General features: G+C 36.8%; 1 protein-coding gene across 1 annotated transcript; it reads right to left on the minus strand.

Annotated features, from left to right (window-relative positions):
* Window positions 1–250: 250 nt before the first annotated feature.
* Window positions 251–23,960, minus strand: tmem184a (transmembrane protein 184a). Its single transcript, XM_051105573.1, is given in 10 exon segments — window positions 251–1,768; window positions 8,529–8,706; window positions 8,709–8,728; window positions 8,818–8,987; window positions 9,076–9,167; window positions 10,103–10,178; window positions 11,520–11,610; window positions 12,548–12,713; window positions 20,942–21,196; window positions 23,850–23,960. Coding segments are annotated over 10 exon segments (1,305 nt in total). The 5' UTR covers window positions 23,874–23,960; the 3' UTR covers window positions 251–1,535.
* Window positions 23,961–24,420: the final 460 nt, after the last annotated feature.

Below are 24,420 nucleotides of genomic sequence, written 5' to 3' on the forward strand. Positions count from 1 at the left end.
TAATCTGCTTGTATCACGTTGATCTTTGATATTTATTTTGTTTTCCTTTTTTGTTTTCAACATCTAAATTATTTTATTTACATTCTTTTGTTTTCTTGTTAATGAACTACCCTCATGTACAAATGAAATCATTCGTTTTTTCCATTCTGGCTAAATTTGAGGTGGTAAATTATTCCTGTACAAAGTCTGCAGTGTTTGTTTTGTACTTTTAAATAAAGCTTTTCTCATGTAATCCTGTCTGATTCACAAGTCCACTCCCTTTTATCATTTATTTCCTATGAGAAGAGATTTTGTCAACAAAATCAACTGTACAGGTTGCTAAAATATTACATCAGCGGTCTACATATACTCAAATTCACTTACTTCATCCACAGCTGTAAGGCAGCAATCATTGGCACAAGTCATACTCACATAATGCTGCCTCTTAACATATATGGCAACCTTAAAGACAAAACAATCCAACTTATTTTGTCTGTAAAGTGACGAGAACTTTAAAAATCACAAAAACAGTCCGTTTCATTTTGAAGTCCATATCTTTGATGATAGTATTCGCAAAACATGATCAAATGAACTATTTGAGTTTTAATTAGATTAACAAATACATCAACAAACATCTTAAAAACAATTCTGTATTCTCAGAAACTTCAAAAGGGTTTTAAAGACTTCTGTTTACAAAGTAATGACTTACTTTAAAGGACTTTATAGTAAATAAACATTTCAATAGCTTTGTATGATAATTGACTAAATGGATTTCATCTTCGACTGTTTATAAACAATTTAGGCAAGCCGCCTTTGAGCGGCAAACCATGGAGAACTAAAAACATAATTTAAAGTTAACAAATTAACATGCCCCCGTAACACCTGCGCCATTATACACTTGTCACAGGTTAAAGCTTTAACCAACCGAATAATGGCTGAATACAAACGATTTGCAATTAAAATACGCCATGATGGCTGAGGCTTGCGTTTTTGCATCAGATCTAATGCTCTTTGAAGGCCTGGTGTGAAAATTAATGAACCTCCAAATCAGTGCTCAGTCCCCCACTTCGTCCACGTGGCATGATTGATATGAAGGTTTCAAAGAGCAGCAGACAACAGTTTGAAGTGCGATCTCCAAAGCCAGGGCCTCTCTGAGAGCCAGTTCAATTCATCCAGAGACCCAGCAGAGGGCTGCTGAGCAAATACTTCAAACGAGCAGATGCAAGAATGGCTCCCTCAAGTGTCAGTCCTTGATTCATTCCATCTGAACAGCTCCCCGTGACTCGAGTTTATCGGCCATGCCTCAGAACGGGTTGGAGAGGAAAAAGGGGACTCTCCATTACAAGGCCGGATCATCAGAGGATCAGGAAAGAATGAGCTCCAGGACTACGACGAGGAAAACAAAACAACTTCTCGTCTGCTTTCAATGCTGTCCCAGAGCTCTCTTTTTTAAAAGAATCATGAGGTGATTTACATGATTAGCATCCTCATTAAAGTTATAAACAGGCAAATTCGTTTCGGATTAAATAAATAGACAGATCAGGAGAGACGGGGCACTAGAACTCATCATCTGTGTCGATCAGCATGACTTTGTCAGATTTCTTTGAACTCTTCGAGGTGCTTATCCCCGGTTTGCCGTTCACGTTGGGTTGCACCACTTCCTGGGTGGACTGCTGGGTGTACTGTTGGTAAGCTGGTGAGAAGTTGTGAATTGCATCCTGAACCATGTCTCCAGGGTTAATGGTCTCCTTCAGGCCACTGGATATGCTGTGCATAGGTGCTACATTTTCTGCAAAAACAAAATGAAACAATAGATTAAAGCATCAAATATCACATGAGATATTTCCAATGACATCCGAGACTTAAAATGAGCAAATCCGAATGTTTTTTGTACTGCCAGAACTTAGCAGGGCATGAAACTTGAGCAACATGTAACCAAAACACAAAGGAAATAAGAGGCAGTTTCAAACACAGCCTTATTATTAAAACCCATGACATCAGAATTATATAATGAGGTCAACATTTGAGCCTGAAAAAGAAAAAGAAATCACTTGTGGGACTCCCACAATATACATATATCTCCTTTAGTCAAATGTATTTGTTTTTAATAATATAGTTCTTCCAAAAATGAAAATTCTGTCATTAATTACTAACCCTCATGTCGTTCCAAACCTGTAAGACCTTAGAAGATATTTTTGATGAAATCCAAGAGCTTTCTGACCGATTAATAATGGTGGCAGGGTGACGGGGGGAGAACAAATTGTTGAATAAAGTCATTATTTTTGTTTTCTCTGCAGTTGAACCACTGATGTCACATGGACTATTTTACTGATGTCCTTATTACCTTTCTGGGCCTTAAACATGTCAGTTACATTGTTGTCTATGCAGCCTGTCGGATTTCATCAAAAATATCTTAATTTGTGTTCTGAAGATGAACGAAAGTCTTACCGATTTGGAACGACATGAGGATGAGTAAATCATGACAGAACGTTCATTTTTGGGTGAACTGTCCCTTCAAGGCAAAAAATCTTGTGTTCATCATCTATTCAGCAACAAAAATAAACAGTTATTGGATATTTTCAATGTTGTGTGTGGGAAGGAATTGGAAAAATACCCTATGGTGTCAGAACGAGACAGAATCTTATGAGAGAGGGGCTAAAAATCCACGTAGGCCTCTAACTGAAAGCTTTTGTGGGCGAGAGTGAAACTTTTATTTGTAGGAGAGCAATAGAATCTTATAGGAAAGGGACTGAAAATCTGCACAGACCTCTACCTGTGAGCTTTTGTGGAAGGGAGCAGCACAAAATATGAAAGGTGTGGGTGGGAGTGGGACAAAGTATAATTTGAAACGGGATTTGTAAAATCCACCCTACGCAGACCTCTAGTATGATCCATCCCACCAATAAAGAACTGAAGTACTTAAAGGAATAGTTTACCCAAAAATGAAAGTTCTGTCATTAATTACTCAACCTCATTTTGTTCCAAACCCGTAAGACCTTCGGTCATCTTCAAAACACACTTTAGGATATTTTTGATGAAATCCAAGAGCTTTCTGACCCTGCATAGACAGCAACGCAACTACCATGTTCAGAAAGGTAGTAAGGACATCGATAAAATAGTCCATGTGACATCAGTGGTTCAACCATAATTTTATGTAGCTACTAGTATTCTCATAGCTTCATAAAGCACATAGTAGGGATGGGCGATAAAAAAAAAAAGCCAAAAATCTCTTTTTGTTTTCAGAACATTTGACTAATCAACTAATCAACTTGAACATGTAACTACAACATGAATCAAGTAACTTTTTCTTTATTAACCCTCTAGTTAAAGAAAATTCTATTCCAAGTGCACCACACATGAAGTTGTCAACATGATCTTTGCAGAAAAGATGCATGAACTACAACAACATCTTGTACAAACTTGTCTTATAAATATTATATGTTCAGAAATAATATGAGGAAAATGCTTTAAAAACAAACAAACTCAAAAGTCAAGCTAATTTAATTCAAAATGGCTTAAGGTATAACACCAGTAGACTATTATTAACTATAAATGTTCTGTAAAAACAATGAACAGCAGCTTTCAGCCTGTCACCATGATGCAAACATGAAATATCAGACATACAGTAGTAGTTCTTCACAGGTTTTTTTATTCGATTGCGCTGCTTTTCCATTGTTTTTTCTATGTAAACACTGACGTGTCTCTTGCAGTGTCTCATGCATGGACGGCATTCTAAAAATGCGGCGCTCAAGTTAAAAGTAGTTCACTTCACCCCCCATCTTCACCCCCATGTTCTTCCTATTCCACTGCCCCCGCGTTGCATCTTTGTCAACACAAAAGCACATTCTGTGTGAATGGTGCCAAGCGATATGAGCGAGTCACACCTGAGCGGTTCATAACGTGCGCCGACATGCGGGTGGATCAGTCTTTTCTCTTGGCATATTGTCAAAGTGTCTAATTCTAACGTTTGGTAATATTTCTATTAAAAAAAAAAAAAAAAAAAAAAAAAAAAAGCGCGATTTCTCGGTTTCTAAAACATAAAATTGTGGCAAAACATTAAATTCGAATTATACGATCAAATTTGAAAAATTGCCCAGCCGTAGCCCAAAGTATACTTCACTTTTTATGCGTACGTGAGGGACAGCGTACAATGCCTGTGATGCAAATTCCATCATTATAATAGTACGTGCATACAACATCAAATAGAGTATACTTTGTACCTACTACATTTCTGAACCTTGAACGTGTCAGTTGCATTGCTGTCTATGCAGGGTCAGAAAGCTCTTGATTTCATCAAAAATATCCTAAATTGTGTTCTAAAGATGAAGGTCTTACAGGTTTGGAACGATGTGAGACGAGTAATTAATGACAAAAATGTAATTTTTGGGTGAACTAACCCTTTACCAGAAAGACTTAATGCACCTAATGTAAATAAATAGATTTCAAGAGAACATTAACTTTGATGAACAATGCCCAGTGTGACTTAAAGCATAACAGTCATATTTCACATTTCTGAGCTATTTTGTTTGTCTGGATTACACAATCTTTTAACAGCCGGTGACATTTCAACACAATGCAATCTTGCTATTATCCTCACTCTTGTGAGCATATCACCACGGGCATCGCCAAGGTCCAACCCAGCTGTTCGCAAAATAGAAACCAGGATGAAAACACTAGCAATGCGGTGCTCCGCTCCACTGATGTGGTTGCCAAATCACTCTTCTGCTTCATTTCTCTACTACAGGCTGGAAAGGCCAGGAAAGAAATTCACAAACCCACAGTTTACGGATTCGTCTCAGCTGTGGATGCATTAAATGAGGTTACAGAGTACAGCCTGATACACTGCAAAATGATGAGTTCCAGCTAACTGCATCTTGCCTTGTGGCTGATGGATGAGAACTTGGATAAAGGTGACGGCAGGCTACCACGAGGGGTGCAAGTTTCTGACCTACTGTTCAAGAAATACTTCAATGGTGCTTGTAGTTCATCAGCTGCCGGTCTGAGAACTGTACTGTGTGTGAACGGAAGGACGTTCTGGGACCTGCCCCCATGGGTGGAGGTTGAAAACTCAGGATCAGCAAACTGTCCTGAGCTTCTTCACAGCTGCTCCACTTGGGAGAAAAGGCCAACCTGGAAGGTTGGTCTACCTAACAGGTTTCACGACAGTCGTGACCTTTTATCAACAGTGAAAGGTTATGAAACCAGCAGTGAATTCACCCTTTAAGCTTGGTGTTAAGCTATGGAAAATACCACTGTGCTTTCATATGCCAGTAAGGTGAAGGGTTCTTAACACATCTGTAGGTTTTCCCTCACACATACATGCCAACAACTGTTACGCAGTGTGCTGCAATTCGCTTTCTGTGAAAAAGAAGACCTCATGCTTGGAATATTAACATTCAAACTGACACAAGGCTTGAAACATGCATATCTGACTGACAGTCGAGTTATATTTCATGAAGGCCTCTTGAAGTCAGAAGACAAATCTAATGCAGCTTTTAACATTCAGCAGCTGAACTGACATTACAGCTTAAATTGGTGGAAATTGAAACAGAACTATTCTTCACCACCTTGAAAAGCACAAGCGGCAGAATATGACTAATCCGTTAAGTGTGGAGAGGCTTTTGTAACCCTAAGGATATGATCAGAATGATATACTACTAGCACACTGCTTTCTGCACAGTGCACTGCTATTAGTAGTATTTAAAAGTGTATGACATGCAGTAATAAATGTTTCTGTAATGTTAATGGAACAGTTCATCAAAAATAAGAATTCTGTCATAATTTACTCAATGACGTGTGTTTGTTCTAAACCTGCGTGACTTTATTACTTCATTACACACATGCGAAGTCCTACCCATCATTTAGAGAAATTTTAGCAAATAACAACTTATATTTTAGTTGGTTTGTGTGCTTTGACATGACTTAGAAAATAGTAGGGCTGCCCCCTATTAGTCGACGAGAAGAGCCTTGGCCGACCAAAATTTTATTAGGCTGCAGGAAAACAAAAATCCACAGGAAGTGGCTAAGTCACACAGTCCATGACGAATCGTTAACGACTGGTCTATGTGGTAATACAATACATCGGGCAGGACATCCAAAAGCTCACCTTTCATTCATCAACCTCAAATATGGCTTTTCATCTGAAAGATGTATGTAGTAGCAACTTTACATGGAAGCTCAATCTAATGTTAACCTAGAAAAATGTGCACTATTCAAGTGTCTGTGCAGAGTGTGGAAGTTGAATGGTAGCGCTCTCACTGCATGACAGATGGAGGCACCGGTGTGGTCACTTGCACTTAAAATACTCCCTCATTTTGGTTATACAGTTAAAAGTAATTCATCTTTCGATTCAGTAAAGACTCTACGTTTATTTGTGTACACTCACGATAACAACAAAATGTTGAGCTTTTGTTAAATAATGAAAGCAAACATTTATGTGTCTTCTGCCGTCTCGGTCTCTGTGAACTTGAGCGCAAAACTTCGAATCTCATGTATACTTGCCTTACAGACATGATATACATGAGGCATGAAAATATATCTATAGAGAGTGAAATATCTACTTTCAAATGAACCAATTCAAATGGAAAACAAATATTCTCAGATTATGTAATCCGTATGAAACATGCATACAGGCGTATCACTACTGCGGAGATGACGAGTCAGTGTCGCTGACTTCATCTCTTAAGCCAAAAACAAAGAAAGCACTCGTTTATCAATAGATTATTAAAACGGTAATGCAGCCTCCTTGCCGTTTTTCCCTGATACATTAATAATTATTATATCTGCCCATGCACTGCGGCAACCTTTTTTTTGTGTGCGCTTATTAGGCTATATAGGCAATTAAAGGCTCATTATTATGATTTATATGGTTTATTAATAAACATGCAACTAATAGTCAACTAATGCTTAAAATTAACGACTACTAGTCGACCAGAAAAATCTTTTGTCAAGGGCAGCCCTAGAAAATAACGCACTAGCCATATGGACTACTTTTATGTTTTTGGTCCCTTTTTTGAGTTTTACTGATAATGTCCCTTGTGCTTATAATGTATTATAAAGAGCTACGAAAACATTCTTCAAAATTTCTCCTTTTATGTTCTGTGCACTAGGGGTGTCTTAATATACAGTCTGGTTGGCATTCCAGCATACTTGGTGTTGGTATTGTACCTTAAAGGGATAGTTCACCCAAAAATGAAAATTCTATCATTAATTACTCACCCTCATGTTGTTCCAAACCTGTAAGACCTTTGTTCATCTTTGTAACACAAATTAAGATATTTTTAATGATTTCCAAGAGCTTTCTGACTCTAAATAGAATGCAACGCAGCTGACACGTTCAGTTAGACCAGGAGTGTCAAACTCAGTTCCTGGAGGACTGCAGCTCTGCAGAGTTTTGTTCCAACCTTGCTCCAACACACATACTATGCAGTTTTCAATTAAGCTTGAAGGACTTGATTAGTTGGATCAGGTGTGTTTAATTAGGGTTGCAACTCTGCAGAGTGCGGCCCTCCAGGACCGGAGTTTGACACCCCTGAGTTAGACTGACATCAAAAAGAAGAAATTGTCGAATAAAGTCGTTATCTTTGTTTTCTTTGTGCACAAATAGTATTCTCGTAGCTTCATAACATTACGGTTGAACCACTGATGTCACATGGACTATTTTAACAATGTCTTTATGGCCTTTCTGGGCCTTGAATGTTTTAGTTGCATTGCTGTCCATGCAGGGTCAGAAAGCTTTCGGATTTCATCAAAAATACCTTAATTTGTGTTCTGAAAATGAACGAAGGTCTTACGGGTTTGCACTGAAATGAGGGTGATTTTTGGGTGAACTATCCCTTTAACACTGGCTGTCACTGACAATAAATGTACAAGTAGTTAATGAACACACTGTGTAGCTATTACTGCCACACAAAATCATGTCAGAGGAGGTTACAAACTCTGTTGAGTGTGATTCTCTCAAAATCAAGTCTTTTGAGTGCGATTTTGACGGGAAAAGAAAGAAAACAATAAAATAAACCATGAATTTGACTGATAGCATTACTTTTAGCCAAAATTTGTTCAGATATTGCGATAATACTGTTATCATGAATTCTTTAAGGCACAATAATTGTGTAGTGGAAATCTGACATAACACCCCTATTGCAAATAAACAACATAATGGCGCAATTTTTAGGTAAACTATTCCTTGTCATTGTCATCATGTGACCTCATTATGTTGCAACTGAAATTCCCGAAACAACATTTTTTGGCAAGAAAACACCTACTGAAGATTTTATTTCTAATTTTTCATGTGAAATGCCATCATTTGACCTGCCACAGGTCTGAGTTTCTCAGTACACACGAGTTGTTTTGATGATCTGTGTCTATGAGTGGAGCTTTCAAGCAGTCTTCTGAACTGTGAGTCATAACCCTCCTGAGGAAGAAAACTTCCAGTTTCCTCATAAAAGCTTGCTGTGGCATGTTTCTAAGATCCTCTAAACTTTCCTCTAAACAACAAGTTAAAAAGTTCTGCTTTGTTTTTTCAAGTGTCAGATTTATGAGCATCTAACCTGGTGCTTCACTTTTCTTCTCGCGGTACACGCTTGAGGTGAAGGCGTAGCGGAGGGCGATGGCGGCGAAGAACATTTCGATGCAGATGATGAAGTTCTGCCAACCTGCTGCCACCGTACCAGCCCCAACCTCATGGCCATCGATGACCAGTGCTTCTGGGATCACACCACATCGCTCTCCAGAATGGCCAATACCATACCTAAGAGAAAGACAAATCAAAAAAAAAATTGCAGTGAAAAACATTTTGAGTCGAGATGAACGCTAAACATATAACGCATTGTAACCAACCTTGCCAGAAGGAGAGGAAGATGACGGATTTGATGGTGAGGAATTTGAGCACAGGCTCAAAAGGTCTCAGAAGGTCACTGGTGGCAAAGTAGAAGAGGAAGAGGGCATAAAGAGCCAAACTGACAGAGATGTTGTAGATGATGGTGATGTAAAGGTAACCTCCCGTTACACTGTGAAGAGGAGTAAAACACAGTTCAGTTAAAAAGGTGATATATGTGGGTAGAAGATGAAAAAGAAATGAATGACAGGATGGCTCACTTAAAATCTCCGTCGTGATATTTGCCAAAAGCCTGCAGAAGGATGGTGATGACAGCCATGATGGGCTTCACAACACAGAACTGAAGTGTGGCCTAGAAGATATGAGTAACAGAAGCAGATGAGTAATGAAGATGGTTCCATTTAGTCAACATGGGCTTGAAATATAGTTTGAGTGATCGAGAACTTCCAGTCCTCCCTATTTTCAAAGGCATGGTAATGTTGCATGCTTATTTTTGACAGGAAGTGCTTATTTCTTACATAATCGACACAAAGTTTGACATGACTGACAAATCCACTCACTGAGAATGACACAAAGGAGAATTTTCCCCAGTCTCGCTACACGCAAGTCGGAATCGACTGCTTGAATCATCAACGGGGAATTTAAATCGAAGCTGTCTTTGTGAAAATAATCAAAGCGCACTTTGTCTCCGCTACAGTCTGGTGTATCGCAAGGTGACGCTTTGAAAAATCCCACATGTAGGCATCCGGTCAGAAAGATTTATGTTTTGAAATTCCACTTCCTATTAAAAAAAAAAGTTCAATTCACATTCTTTTCAGTCTTTTTGGGAACGGGGCTCTCAAATCCAATTTCCATCAGTATTACTCTCAAAGTGCGAGCGAGATCCTCAGCTGCTGTGCAGACAGCATCAGGCTGGCGGCAATAGCTATTTTTTGCGTTTATTATCGAGTGACTTGCACCTGCTTCCTACTGTTTTTAATCCTACTTTAACCACTGGAGCTCCTCAGGAAAGACAATGGTAGTACAAAGATAACAGCTGCCACTTCATGACAATTCAGGTAGAAAGGGTAGGTAAAGACTGAGGAGACAGAAAGTCAAAGATATTCAGACCCTCTTATGAACAAATTTTAAGCATAGCCATTCATACTCAAAAATGAATGGGATATTAGACGTACTAAAATTCAATTTGGTCTCACTTTTGGACTCCACTGGAAATAGGCTGAATATTTAAGGATTTTAAAAAACATAAAACTGAAAAATGTTGCTGTGAAAAAAAAAGGAACAAACCTGCTTGCAGAATCTTAGGAAGCCAATGGAGTAACTCATTCCTACCAAACAGCACGTCCCATATAGACAACTAGACCTGTTAAAGGCAAATGAAAAGGAAATGAAAACTATGCTGAGGATAGTTTGATGAAATGATCTCATAAAACAGCCGGACGCAAGTTATTTTGCACAAAAAAAATGCTGTCAGAGTCTTTTGCTTTTGCATTTTTCCAGCACTGTCCAACATTCACTATGCATTTTGTGGGACTTCGTTCTTCATGCTGGATATACACTACCAGTCAAAAGTTTTTGCACAGTACGATTTTTTTTATGTTTTTTAAAAGAATTATCTGCTCACGAAGCCTGCTTTGATCCAAAATACAGCAATATTTACTATTTAAAATAACTGATTTCTATTTGAATGTATTTTAAAATGTAATTTATTCCTGTGATCAAAGCTAAATTTTCAGCATCATTACTTCAGTCTTCAGTGTCACATGATCCTTCAGAAATCATTCTAATATACTGATTTGTTATTCAAGAAACATTATTATTATTGTCAATATTTAAAACAGCTGAGTTCATATTTTTCAGGATTCTTTGATGAATAGAAAGATCCAAAGATCAGCATTTATCTGAAAAAAAAAGCTTTTGTAACATCATACACTACCATTCAAAAGCTTGGAGTCAGTATAATTTTTATTCATTTTTTTTTTACACATTTTTTTTAAGAAAATACTGAAATTAATACTTTTATTTAGCAAGGATACTTTAAATTAATCAAAGGTGATGATAAAGACATTTATAATGTTACAAAAGATTTCTATTTCAGATAAATGCTGTTCTGAACCTGAAAAAAAAAAAAAAAAAAAATTCTACTCAGCCATTTTCAACATCGTAATAATAGAATATGTTTTTAAGCAGCAAATCAGAATATTAGAATGATTTCTGAAGGATCATGTGACCGGAGTAATGATACTAAAAATTCAGCTTTGCAATCACAGGAATAAATTACATTTTAAAATATATTCAAATAAAAAACAGTTATTTTAAATAGTAAAAATATTTCACAGTTGTACTGTTTTTGCTGTACTTTGGATAAAAAAAGGTAGGTTTGGTGAGCAGAAGAGATCAAAAACCTTACTGTCCAAAAACATTTTACTGGTAGTGTATGCCACCTTAAAATTTTGCCAAAAGAAGAAATAGACTGGCAACCTATACTAGGAGGCAGCATAATTTAAATGGTTTACATTTTGGGACAGTCTTTATATAGGAAGCACACTTAGCATGCCTGAAAATGCTGCCCAGTAGGTTTATTAACCTAGCAATTGTAAAATAAAATAAATAAATAAATAAATAAATAAAATAAAATAAAATAAAATAAAAAATAAAATAAAATAAAATAAAATAAAATAAAATAAAATATGAAGATACTTACTGAATAGGCTTTCCTCTTATTTCAGACATGATGGCACTTTCTCCTCCGAGGTACTCAAAAGACAGACTCAGGAAGTTGTATATCACAAATGCTACAATGATTAAAAAAAGAGAAAAAGCCAACATAAGTCAATCATACATGAGAGCCTACCATAAATAATTTGCTGAATTTACAGTGAGTTTTAAATTAGCAGACAGAACATCTTTGACATGACTAATAAATAAATTAACAACTACATTAATAAAATATCCTGTGACTCTGTGCAACACAGTTCAAGATTGAGGAGTTGTTTGTGTCTAGGAAATCCATCTTAACCTGAGAGGTCTATTTAAAGACAGATTAGATGGTTAGATCTCATTGTCTCACAGTGTGTACAACTATTACTTGTGGTAAGATTTCACTGATAGTCTCTATGACTAAGACTTAACATCTTTCATTCAGGCTTTTATTCAGTAAAGATGCATTAAACTGATCAAAAGTGACACTAAAGACTTTTACAATGATTTGTATTTCAAATGAATGCTGTTCTTTTGAAGTTTATATATCAAAGAACCCTGAAAATGTATAGTGTTTTCCACAAAATATTATGCAACAGTTTTTAACATAATAAGATAATAAGAAATACTTCTTAAGCAGCAAATCAGCAAATCACGTGAAACAACAAATCCCCACTCTGGAATGTTCCCATGTAACTTATATATCACAGGAAAAACTGTGTTCCAAATCGTCATTGTCTTAAAGTAGTGGGAAAGGTCTGAAAAGATGATAACAGAGACATTTGGCCGTCCTCCTTTCTGGCTGCCACATGACAAACTGGTTTGTTCAGTTACAATGAACATGTATCCGTTTCCCCTCTATGAAACCTTCCACCCCACGTCTGTAAAGCAGGCTCTCCTCCCTCACTGCAGGCCAGACTTCCAAACAACAGCACATGTCATTGTACCAGTGTGATATTTGGACTGAATAATATTATGCCTAGGGGCACAGGAAGAAATGTAAGGGCAGAGAGCAGCTCAGATTTACTGTACCTTCATAACAGTCACGAACAGAGTCGAAATACACATAATACTGGTCATTACTGATGAACAGCAGGCTGAGCCAGGAGTCGAAGGCATAGATTGGGACGATGAAAAGGATGCGGATGATGTAGCGCTGCTCGTTTGGCACCGTGTATGACCTTAGGTGCAGGTATATCTACAAAGACAAAGATTTTGTTAAGCAAGACAAAAATAAGCTTGACTACAAAATAAATCAAAAAGTCAGACATTCACAAACAGTGAAATGCAAAAATAAAGTGTGCAGTGGAGCAACATGCTGCAGAGAAAATCAAAAGGGGGCAAGAACAAAAGTATCATTTGTTGATTAGCAGACGCTAGTAATGAGGAAAATTTAGGTGGGCAAACAGGAACTTGTATGCAGTACTACCAGTGATCTTAAATTACAGTAGATGGATACAGTTGAGGTCAAAAGTTTATATCACCTTTCAGTCTCATTAAAAATGTTAATTATCTTACAAAAATAAGAGGGATTGTACAAAATGCATGTTATTTTTTTTTTATTTAGTACTGACCTGAATAACATATTTCACATAAAAGATTTTAACAGAGTCCACAAAAGAAAATAATAGCTGATTTTTTTTTTTTTTTAGTGATAGTTGTTCATGAGTCCCTCGTTTGTTCTGAACAGTTACACTGCCTGCTGTTCATCAGAAAAATCCTTTAGGTCACACAAATTCTTTGGTTTTTCAGCATTTTGTATATTTCAACCCTTTTCAACAATGACTACATGATTTTAAGAGCCATCTTTTCACACTGAGGACAACTGAGGGACTCATATGCAACTATTACAGAAGGTTCAAATGCTCACTGATGTTCCAGGAAAAAAAAAAAAAAAGATGATGTATTAAGAGCGGGTGGTGTAAACTTTTGAACAGAATAAAGATGTGTACATTTTTCTTATTTTGCCTAAATAACATTTTTTTCTCATTTATTTCTGCCCTTCAAAAGCTACAGAAGATAACTACATGTTTCCCAGAAGACAAAATAAGTTAAATTTACCCTGATCTTCAAATTCACAAAGTTTTCACCCCCCGGCTCTTAATGCATCGTGTTCCTTTTGTAGCATCAGTGACCATTTGAACCTTCTGTAATAGTCGCATGAGAGTCCCTCAGTGTGGAAAGATGGATCTCAAAATCATACAGTCACTGTCGGAAAGGGTTCAAATACTACAAAAATGCTGAAAACCAAAGAATTTGTGTGACCTGAAGGATTTTTCTAAAGAACAGCCGGTAGTTTAACTGTTCAGGACAAACAAGGGACTCATGTACAACTATCACTAAACAAAAACACAGCTGTGGATCATTCAGGTAACAACGCAGAACTACGAAGCAAGTGAATGTAAACTTTGAAACGGTGTCATTTTTATAAAATCAACTATTATCTTCTCTTGTGGACTATTTGTAAACATCTTTGATGTGAAATATCTTATTCAGGTCAGTGCTAAATAAAAAAATAACATGCATTTTGTATGAACCCTCTTATTTTGGTAAAATAGTTAACATTTTTAATGATTGTGAAAGAGGGATGTAAACTTTTGCCCTCAGCTGTAACTGTAAAAGTCTATAGGAGTTAACGGACAACTAACAGAACAAATCAAACAAAGCCATGTTTAACTAAACAAACGCTGACAGGATATTAACAATTACATAACTTGTAACATCACTAGCCGTTAAAGGGATAGTTCACTTAAAAATGAAAATTCTGTCATTAATTACTCACCCTCATGTCATTCCAAATCCATAAAACCTTTGTTCATCTTCAGAACACAAATCAAAATATTTCTGATGAAATCCGAAAGCTTTCTGAAAGTATTCTCATAGCTTCATAAAATCACAGTTGAATCACTGATGTCACATGGACTATTTTATAGACGTCCTTACTACCTTTCTAGACCTTGAATGTGTCAGTTGCTTGCCGCCTATGCAGGATCAGAAAACTCTTGGATTTTCTCAAAAAATATCTTAATTTGTGTTCTGAAGATAAACGAAGGTCTTACGGGTTTGGAACAAAATGAGGGTGAGTATGACAGAATTTTAATTTTTGGGTGAACTAAGACACAATCTCAGTTTATGGTGGGTGTTAATCAGTGTTATAGTTCAATACCACCACCTAATGTGATTTTGGAGTGTTTATGTGAGCATTTTCTCTCTTTTTGTCCATTTATCCAGTGCATTTGTGACGTCAGGCAATTATGTTGGACGATAAGGCCTGTCTCGCAATCTCCGTTCCAGTTCATCCCATAGATATTTAATGAACTGAGGTCAAGACTCTGTGTGGGCCAAGTCAAGTTCTTCCACACCAAACTCATCTAACAGTGCTTTATGCACTGGGGAACAGTCATGCTAGAATAGAAAAGGGCCTTCTTTCTCAAATTGTTCCCACAAAGTTGAAAGCATAGCATTGTCCAAAATGTCTTGGTATGCTAAAGCATTACAATTTCACTTCACTAGAAGTAAGCAGTCTAGCCCAATTCCTTAAAAATGGCCCCATACCATTATCCCTCCTCCACCAAACTGTGCAGTTGGCATAAAACAGGTAATGTTCTCCTACCATCTGCCAAACGCATCACACCACAGGTTTGCACTGCTCCAGAGTCCATATTTCTTTACAAAGACAACTATAAACTTGTTTTTAGAAGTTGGTCATTAATAAACTGGAAAGTTTTAGAGTCTTGAAAGTTCGTTAACATGGGAATTCGCATGTAAATGGTGAACAACGAAAACGATTATGTAGTTTCAGTCAAACTTCAATATAGAACATGGAAACCACTCTATGAAGCTCTCAGTTGTTGTGCTGATATTCAAATGATACCACTTACAGTTGATTGTGGAATATCAGCTGGATGGAACATTGAAATTTCACAAACTGCCTCGCAAAGGAGGCATCCCATCATAGTACCATGCTTGAATTCATAAGAACTTCAGAATGACACCTTTTTTCCCCACAAATGTTTGTAAATGCAGACTGGCTAGGTGCTTGATTTTAAAAACCTGTGACAATTATTTTAGTTCAGTTTCACCAAACTATAAGAGTCTTGAACATTTTAGGGCTGAAAAAGGTACAAAGTTGTCCAGTTAAGTGTTCTATCTCAGTGTCAAGGTTTGTATCCCTAAAGCAAGAACGTTTCCTTTGAGGAGGCAAGGGAGGCAGTGTCTCCTCAAAATATTGGATGAGCAAAAAATTTGTAGTACGAAAATAAAACAACACCAATATTACCAAATACAACATTAAAAAAATGTTCAAAATAGGGATGCACGATAAATCGCATATGATTATCACACGCATCTCATCAGTAACCACAATAATCGAATGCGATTCATCTGCGATTATGAACGTGATATTGCGCAGCTTCTCAGTGATCTATGGCTCTGTGTATTAAATGCCACTCCATCTGAAAGCATGTGATAGAGATTTACTTCTAATAGAACCGGCTTTACTGTGCAGCCCTAGTTTAAACTCATTTTTCTATAGAAACCCTGTCCACCAGCAACACCAGCAGGTAAAGTTACAGCGGGAGTTCGCGTTTCTCTCACCTCCATGGAGCCAATTGAGTTTTAAAAGACCCCCTAAAGCAGAGGTCACCAGACCCGGTCCTGGAGGGCTGGTGTCCCTGGAGAATTTAGCTCCAACCATAATCAAACACACCTGAACCAGCTAATTAAGGTCTTACTAGGTACACTTACAACTTCCAGGCAGGTGTGTTGAAGAAAGTTGGAGGTAAACGCTGCAAAACACCGGCCCTCCAGGAACAAGTTTGGTGACCCCTGCTCTAAAGCATGCAGTGAGTTTGGTGGGGGTAATTGAGAATGAATGGGGGAAAGTCACACGAGAGGAGGCAATGCCTCCATTGCGATATGATTGGATATGACTGGTTATGATCGGCTGTGATTGGTTTGTGTGATAAATCTTGTGTGAATCAGTCTGAATAAACAATATAAAGGTGTTAATGGGAAGACTAATTTTAAAAAAAGTAAGTAAACAACTCACACACTTAGATATAACAACTTTCTTACATCAAAATAAGACTTGTTTTTAGTGGATAATTAGCTTGATGAAATTGAAAGTAAATCTCTGTGTCTGTGACCAATATTTACAGGGCTTTAAAAAATTCAAAAATAGTTAAAAGTTAACTATTAAAAGGAATAAATGAACATAACTTCAAAAATAAAATATATAGTTTAAATTGTTACTGCCTTGAGTTATTATTTTGTAAATAAATGTAAAATGCCTAAAAACACAAACTTGATGAGATTCATACTTGGCTTAATAAACAGAATACTGACTACACTGTTAATGTAAAAATATAAAAATAGATTTTTTTTTTCCGATAGTAATGTTTATTTAACCAAGAAAATGTTATTGGGACATGAATTTACATTTGATTAAAAAAAAAAAAAAAACTTTGAAGACTTTATCACGTGTGCATATACTGGCTCTATAGTTTCAAAGTTTGCCACTACTGGTTTTATCATCTATCTTCTGAAAAATACCATGGAGTTTGTGAGCCATGTGCATGTCCTTACAGTCCCTTTGAACTTCACATTATTACTGAGGGGGCTCAATATTCGCTGGGTTCTTTAAACTCTTGGTCACTCAATCATTTGAAATCAGATTATTTGAGTCCTTCATTTCACGAGTGGAGGCTTGATGTATTTGTGGGCTCTCAAAAGGCAAGGGGAGTTGCTCTCTGAACTGATGTCCTCCATTTCACCTAGCCTGCAGGGGAAATAAGTTCATAGTCTCCCAGACTCCATAATGCAGAGCTGACAGTAAGAGAAAGAGCTGCGTTCACAATAATGGCTCTGGCCATTGACTGTCTGCTGGCTGTCGCAGAAATGCAGTCAAAGCTAATTACAACCTGTCTGAAGCAGAGAGGAACTGCCGGCGGAGCTGCGAGGCACCCAAAAACAAGGGCCGGTGAATCACAAAGTGCAGAACCAACTTTAAGACCGTAAAGCTTGTAAAAACCAGAGAGCTGAGAAAAGGCCGACCCAAGAGTGCTGTTGGCGCCTTGTCGGTGCAATATATAACAATTCACTTAAGAAGGTTTGGCCCAGAAGGTGCTTATGTTCTAAATAACTGGTCTTCAAAGACTCCTTTGATATCCCTGGCACTGATGGGAAAGTTTTGCAGGCAAATCAGGAACTTCAGAACAGGGTGTTTTAGGAACGCAATCTCAATTTCTGCCTTTAGTATGCGGGGCGCAAAAGAAAAGCTCCGCCGGGAGAATCTTTTGTAGCGAAAGCGAGAAAGGCAGTGAAATACTAAAACAATCCTGAGGGCTCCTTTAATCTCCTCAGGATTTACATATGTTGCCTCACGCAGCTCTCCTCAGGCGGCTGTTTGCGAAGCCGCGGATGAGGTGGCGGTAGATGAGACGTTCTGCTGCTAGGCTGAGGGACGGAAACCAGACTGTTTTGACTTGATTATGACTTGAAGAGGAAAACCACTACACAGGGACTCATTTCCAGGCTCCATGTAGCATCCCGACGTTGTTTGGCCGCTTCAAAACTGTCAGCTTCTCTGAGGTATTGGCTTTTGTATGGCACACAAGACGCTTTGGAGGCAATCAAATCATAGTCCTCCGGGCACACTGCGGGCGCTGCAATTCAGAGCTGAAGAAATACCTTTCCTGACCTCTGCTCTCCATCAGTACGATCCCAGTAGTCCAATTACATAACAGATGCTTGAGAAACATATTCTATATTAAATTTCTTCATGGGTCATATAGGCTGCAATGAAAAGGGATTCAGAATATACCAGCAAGAGCAGGGAAATTAGATTTCGGCCCTTTCTGAAACCGAACAATGTGGGCAAATATAATTGGTAATTCGACACACAAGATGGGTATATTCATACAGTGCGGGCACTTCACCTGACAATTACTTTTACACAAAACTCATCCACCACCAACCGATTTCATCTTGCTGTAGGCAACACGGTGAACTCAATCATATGCCACAGAAATGGATATTCAAGTATGATGTGAGCTTTTAGCTGTAATGAACGGCGAAATATAAAGGACAGGGAAATACCAGAGCAAATTACAACTGCTCAGCATGTTTATATCTATAAAGAAACGACCGAACCTTTGCAAGAAGACTTATTAACAGTCCAGTGTCTAATAAGCTCTCCTTATCTCGCTTTTTTATTGATACAGCTGGTGTAAAGGTTAGTGACTGATGGTCTTTCATCAAGCACAAAGGAACTTCCTCTATAAACAAAGGTTGGGCACACAAATATTGCTCACGCTGTAGTTTCTGCTTCAAACCTGTGAGCGTACACTACCAGTCAACAGTTTGGACACACTTACTCAATTTAATTGGACTGTTTTCCACATTTTAGCATAATAGCAAAGTCATCAAAACTATGACTATCAAATAAATAACACAAACGCGAGTATGGGAGTTATGTAGTGACCTTCGTTCATCTTCAGAATTTAAATGAAGACATTTTTAATGAAATCCGAGTGCTTTCTGATCCTGCATAGACAGCAATGTAACTGACATGTTCAAGGCCCAGAAAGGTAGAAGGACATCGTTCAAGTAGTCCTTGTAATGCTATGAAGATATGAGAATACTTTTTGTGCACAAAGAAAACAAAAATAACAACTTTAACAACTAAATTGTTTCTTCTTTTCTGTGTCAGTCTTCGACGTGTGTTCAAGCAGAGGAAGATGCACACTTGCATCATGGTACTCTTGTGAACACGCGTTGAAGAAATTGTTCAATTGTTGTTGTTATTTTTGTTTTCTTCGTGCACAAAAAGTATTCTTGTATCTTCATAAAATTAAGGTTGAACCACTGATGTGACAAACTATTTTGACGATGTCCTTACTACCTTTCTGGGCCTTGAACATTAGGGCTGCACGATTAATCGCACGATATTGTGAGGCGCACTTAGTCAATGAAGCCGGTACTTTGATTAGTAGTAAAGCTCCATCACGTGCGTTCAGCTGGAGCGGCAATTGATACACAGAGCCGTAAATCACTGACAAGCTACGCCAAATCGCGCTTATCGAATGCGATAATACAATACGTCCCCTATGAACAGCATATGTGAATATTATGTAGACCTATTGTTTAAATCAAATTTATGCTTTAAAAGTAGAGTAATCATAGTTTACATAGTTTAGTTTAAAAGTATCAGCAGTTTTCATCCATAGTATGTACGTTTAAACATCTGCTTTTAGCTTCAAATGCCGTCTTTGATGACAGTATTCTATAAAAATTATTTGCATTCTGATTTTGACATCAAAAGGCACAAAAGGTCAGGAACTCTCAAAATGCATTAGAATAATTTAACTTTAAAATGTTCAAAATTTTAATTTTTTCCAATTCTTTATGTCTTTTTTATTTAAATATCACAATAAATATCGTATCGTGGACTTCACATCGCCATATTGTCGTACCGTGAGATTTTGATATAGTTACGTTCCTACTAATTTCAATAAAAATCAATCCAAATCTTGCAGTGTTAGTATATGAGACACTACCAACAGATTTATATCTAAACTATAATGGCAGGCAAACATTAAAACACCAACAACTACTTGAAATACTTCCAAACACTACATACACAAAGAAACAGTTAAACAGATGCTTTGTCACAGAGACATCTTGTCATAGAGACAATAATTTCCTTTAAAAAGGTTCCTGTAGTGCACATTGCACATGGCACATCAGGGCACACATATTATTGGTTACGTATCCTCGCATTAGATCATCAGAGTACACTAAAGTCATATTGTGTGTTTACACAGGACTCTTATCAGCGTTGGAAACAGGTACCACTCTGCTCTGTAGCTAAGTCTGATTGGTCAAGGACGGTAACAGCGCACTAAATGAATCATTTAAAGCACAGAAAACACAGATGACGGTCCAGAACAAACATGCAGGTATTTATTGATCCCTGATGATCGATAACCAGTGGAGGCAGGGAGTCGAGGATTACTTATTACCACATTTAATTACTATGTGGCATAGAGTAACCTTCTAAAATTACACAGTATTATCAAGATCTGCAGATGATAATGAGCCTGTGGTCAGGTATGGGGGAGGAGACACCATGGTACTCTTGTATTCTCTGCCTAGGTAATTTGCTTTTATTTGCCTATGCTCTGAATGAACCACAGCTATTAGAGCCTCCAGCTTTCCCCAAGCTGCAAAACCAGTCCTTTTAAAAGCTGAGATTTGTTTCTCACCTCATGGCGTATACTTAATATACCTCATACTTGTTTACAAAGCAGCAGTGATGGTCTAGGAATTGTGCTAAATGTGTGAATGACAGGTTGTAAAAGGTTTACTATGAATTACTTGTCCTCAAACACATTAGTGACATTTAGTTCCTCTAAAGTAGCCTACCTGATGACAGGTCATGAGGAGCGCAGACCAAACGAAAATCCCTGACAAGGCTTGGGCCGTGGGGGTGTTGAGGAAGATCTTGTCGTCCCCCACTTCTTCAGTCCCATTACCTGATCTGATCACGGTCATGTTAGACATGTCAGTTATATTTGACAGCATTGAGAATGACGACAAAGGGACTGAATTATCCAGGTTTTTATCTGAATTCGCTGACATTGTACTGAAATTTGTCAAAGTAGTCCCGGACTCATTCATCTGCAGAAAAAAAAAAAGATCTTTCATTATATTATATTATATTATATTATATTATATGTGACCCAGAACCAAAAAAAAAAAAAAAAAACCTTGTAAGTAGCACAAGCATATTTGTAGCAATAGCCAACAAGTCAGAATCAAAATGATAAATTTTACTTTTATGCCAAAAATCATTAGGATACTAAATAAACATCATGTTCCATGAAGATACTATATAAATTTCCTACCGTAAATATAACAAAATTTAATTTTTGATTAGTAATATGCATTGCTAAGAACTTTAAATCTTTTAAAACTTTTAAAATATTATATTACATTACATTACATTACATTACATTATATTATATTATACGATATTATCTTTCACTTACACCTTTGTTTACACACTATCATTCAATCCTTCAGAATTAATGCTCCTTCAGAAATCATTCTATGCTAATATAGTGCTTAAAAAAACTTTTAAAAAAATTATTATTAATGATAAAAAACATCTGCTGCTCGGTACTTTTTGTGGAAACTGATGCATTTTTACTTCAGATTTCAAAAGAGCAGCATTTATTTGAAATATAAATCTTTCATAGCATAACATTTTTTTGGTGTAACTTTTAATCAATTCAATGCTTTTTTATTAAAAAAACAAAACCTTACTGAAACCTTGAACCGTATATAATATACCATACTATAATATACTGTAATATAATATAATATACTTAAAAGGTATATAAATGTATATGTATATATTTTATATGTATATAATTATGTTTATTCTATAAAAAACAACAACCAATCTTTATTTATCAACTGTACTGTTTATGTTCCAATGACAACAAAGACTCATGTGTGTATATAGTTTATATTTAACAAAACGAGTTTAACATGGCAACCATAGTTAATAGCCATTTCGTATTAAAATAAAACGGTGTTTCCTTTGTAAGTAGGTCTAGTCTTTTTATACTGTTTAAAGGACAGCTCAAGTCAATTTATTATAGTTTTATACTTATCAAAACAGCTTTCACTATAATATTTCGCCGGAAACTATGACATGTTGAATTACTGTAAAAATAAACGCAGCGTCAGAATACATCATTTACAACATATGTTAGTGTAGTATTTTTCAGTTAAATATGCTCTTTTTACACTGAAAGATTAAGCAAAAGCTGCCCAGCAATAATTCCAATCAAACCTATTAATAGAAACAGAAGGCAAAACCTGTTTATAGATATTTCATGAAACACTTACCCTGATGAAGTGCCAACACCTGTAGGAGTTTACTGCGATCAAACTCGAATTACTTTAACATAAACTTCACTTTGCTCTATTCATCCCACTGTGACTAAAAGAATAAATACATTACATACGTGAGTGACTAAAGAAAGATCAATATACGACATGTAGCCATAGGTAGACACGGCCCGTGCGACGACACCGATGAGGGCAGCGCTCACTTCCTCGTTTAACTATTGACAGGTCTGACAGACGTCAGTCAGCTCGGCGGAAACAGCCCGGAATCTATTTAATCGTTATAAAATATCCTGAAGCGAAGTAAACTATACACGACTATTTTCCTAAAGCCTTTTCCAAATACCACACCAACAAGCTCGTCCTTCCGTCTCACATTAGGGCAGGTGTATTTACTTCGCTACACAACAGCACACCCTGGTCATGTGACCTTGCGACTTTAGTCTTTGGTCACGTGACGTGACATGCAGGGACGCGCACCTGTTGATGAAAGTTACATTAATGCTGCACACGTGCAGTCTCCATTAATACTTAAATTGATTATAGATCTCAGAAAATACATTTGTAACAGAACTGTGCATACTGATATAAACAGTATAGGACAAATTCAGGTCACACTGAGACAAAAGGGAGCCATAAAGAGAAAAATGAAAATTCTGTCATTAATTACTCACCCTCATGTCGTTCCAAACCCGTAAGACCTTCGTTCATCTTCGTAACACAAATTAAGATATTTCTGATGAAATTAGAAAGCTTTCTGGCCTTGCATAGTAATGCAACTGGCACATTCAAGGTCCAGAAAGGTAGTAAAGACATCATTAAAATAGTTCATGTGACATCAGTGGTGGAATACTTGCAAATAAAACAAAAGCAACGACTTTATTCATCAATTCTTCTCCTTCGCCATTATCAAGGGACTATTTTAACAATGTCCTTACTACCTTTTTGGGCCTTTTATTAAAAATATCTTAATTTGTGTTCCGAAGATGAACGAAGGTCTTATGGGTTTGGAATGACAAGGGTGAGTAATTAATGATTTGAGTGAGCTATCCCTTTAACGCACATTATATACATTAGAATTAGTTGTAGAAATAATATCTTCTTTAACAGTAATAATGCATCAGGTTCAGAAAGTAAATAATTCCATTTATTTTGTCCTAGACCAAGAGGAATTGATTTTAAAGCATAACTTATAAACCTTTAGACTGTGAGCTGCGAAGTCAATGGTGCTTTATAATCTATGGTATACACCTATGTTAAAGCCATCAACCTGATTTATTTAAAATATTTTAAATAATTATGTTTAACGAAATAATTTTTTGTAGAACTTTACATTACCCACAATTCTGCAAAGAAATCTCCACCAATCAGAAAATCATCACAAATTGCGCCAAAAGAACGCTTTAGAACCCACCCTCTCCAATGTCTCTCTTTGCATATTCCATTAAACATTAAATATGTTTTTCCTATATCTCAGGGGTGGCAAACTCCAGTCCTGGAGAGCCGCAGCCCTGCAGAGTTCAGCTCCAACCCAAATAAAAACTCACCTGCTTGCAGCTACCTAGTAACCCTTCAGATCTTGATTAGCTTTTTCAGGTGTGTTTGATTAGGGTTAAAGCAAAACTCTGCAGGACTGAGGCTCTCCAGGACTGACGTTTGCCACCCCTGCTATATCTTTTAGCAACATCTTTAAAATATTTTTTGTCTGATTTTCAAATGCATCTTTGCTTCAGGGTTCTTTATTAATATTATTTATTTGTCACATACATAATATTATGTGATATACTGTAATGAAATTTCCCTTAGTTCCTTATCCCACAATTTAACAGTATCAACAGAATCAACAATGAATGAACAAAATACACATACAAAATTAAATAAAAAATCAGGATATAAATTACATTAAATATGACATGAATAAAACAAAGATGGTATAAATGAAAGATACATTTAATATAAAATTAAATCCAAAAATACACAAAAAA

This window comes from Labeo rohita, chromosome 3 (assembly GCF_022985175.1).
Source record: "Labeo rohita strain BAU-BD-2019 chromosome 3, IGBB_LRoh.1.0, whole genome shotgun sequence".
Taxonomy (NCBI): domain Eukaryota; kingdom Metazoa; phylum Chordata; class Actinopteri; order Cypriniformes; family Cyprinidae; genus Labeo; species Labeo rohita.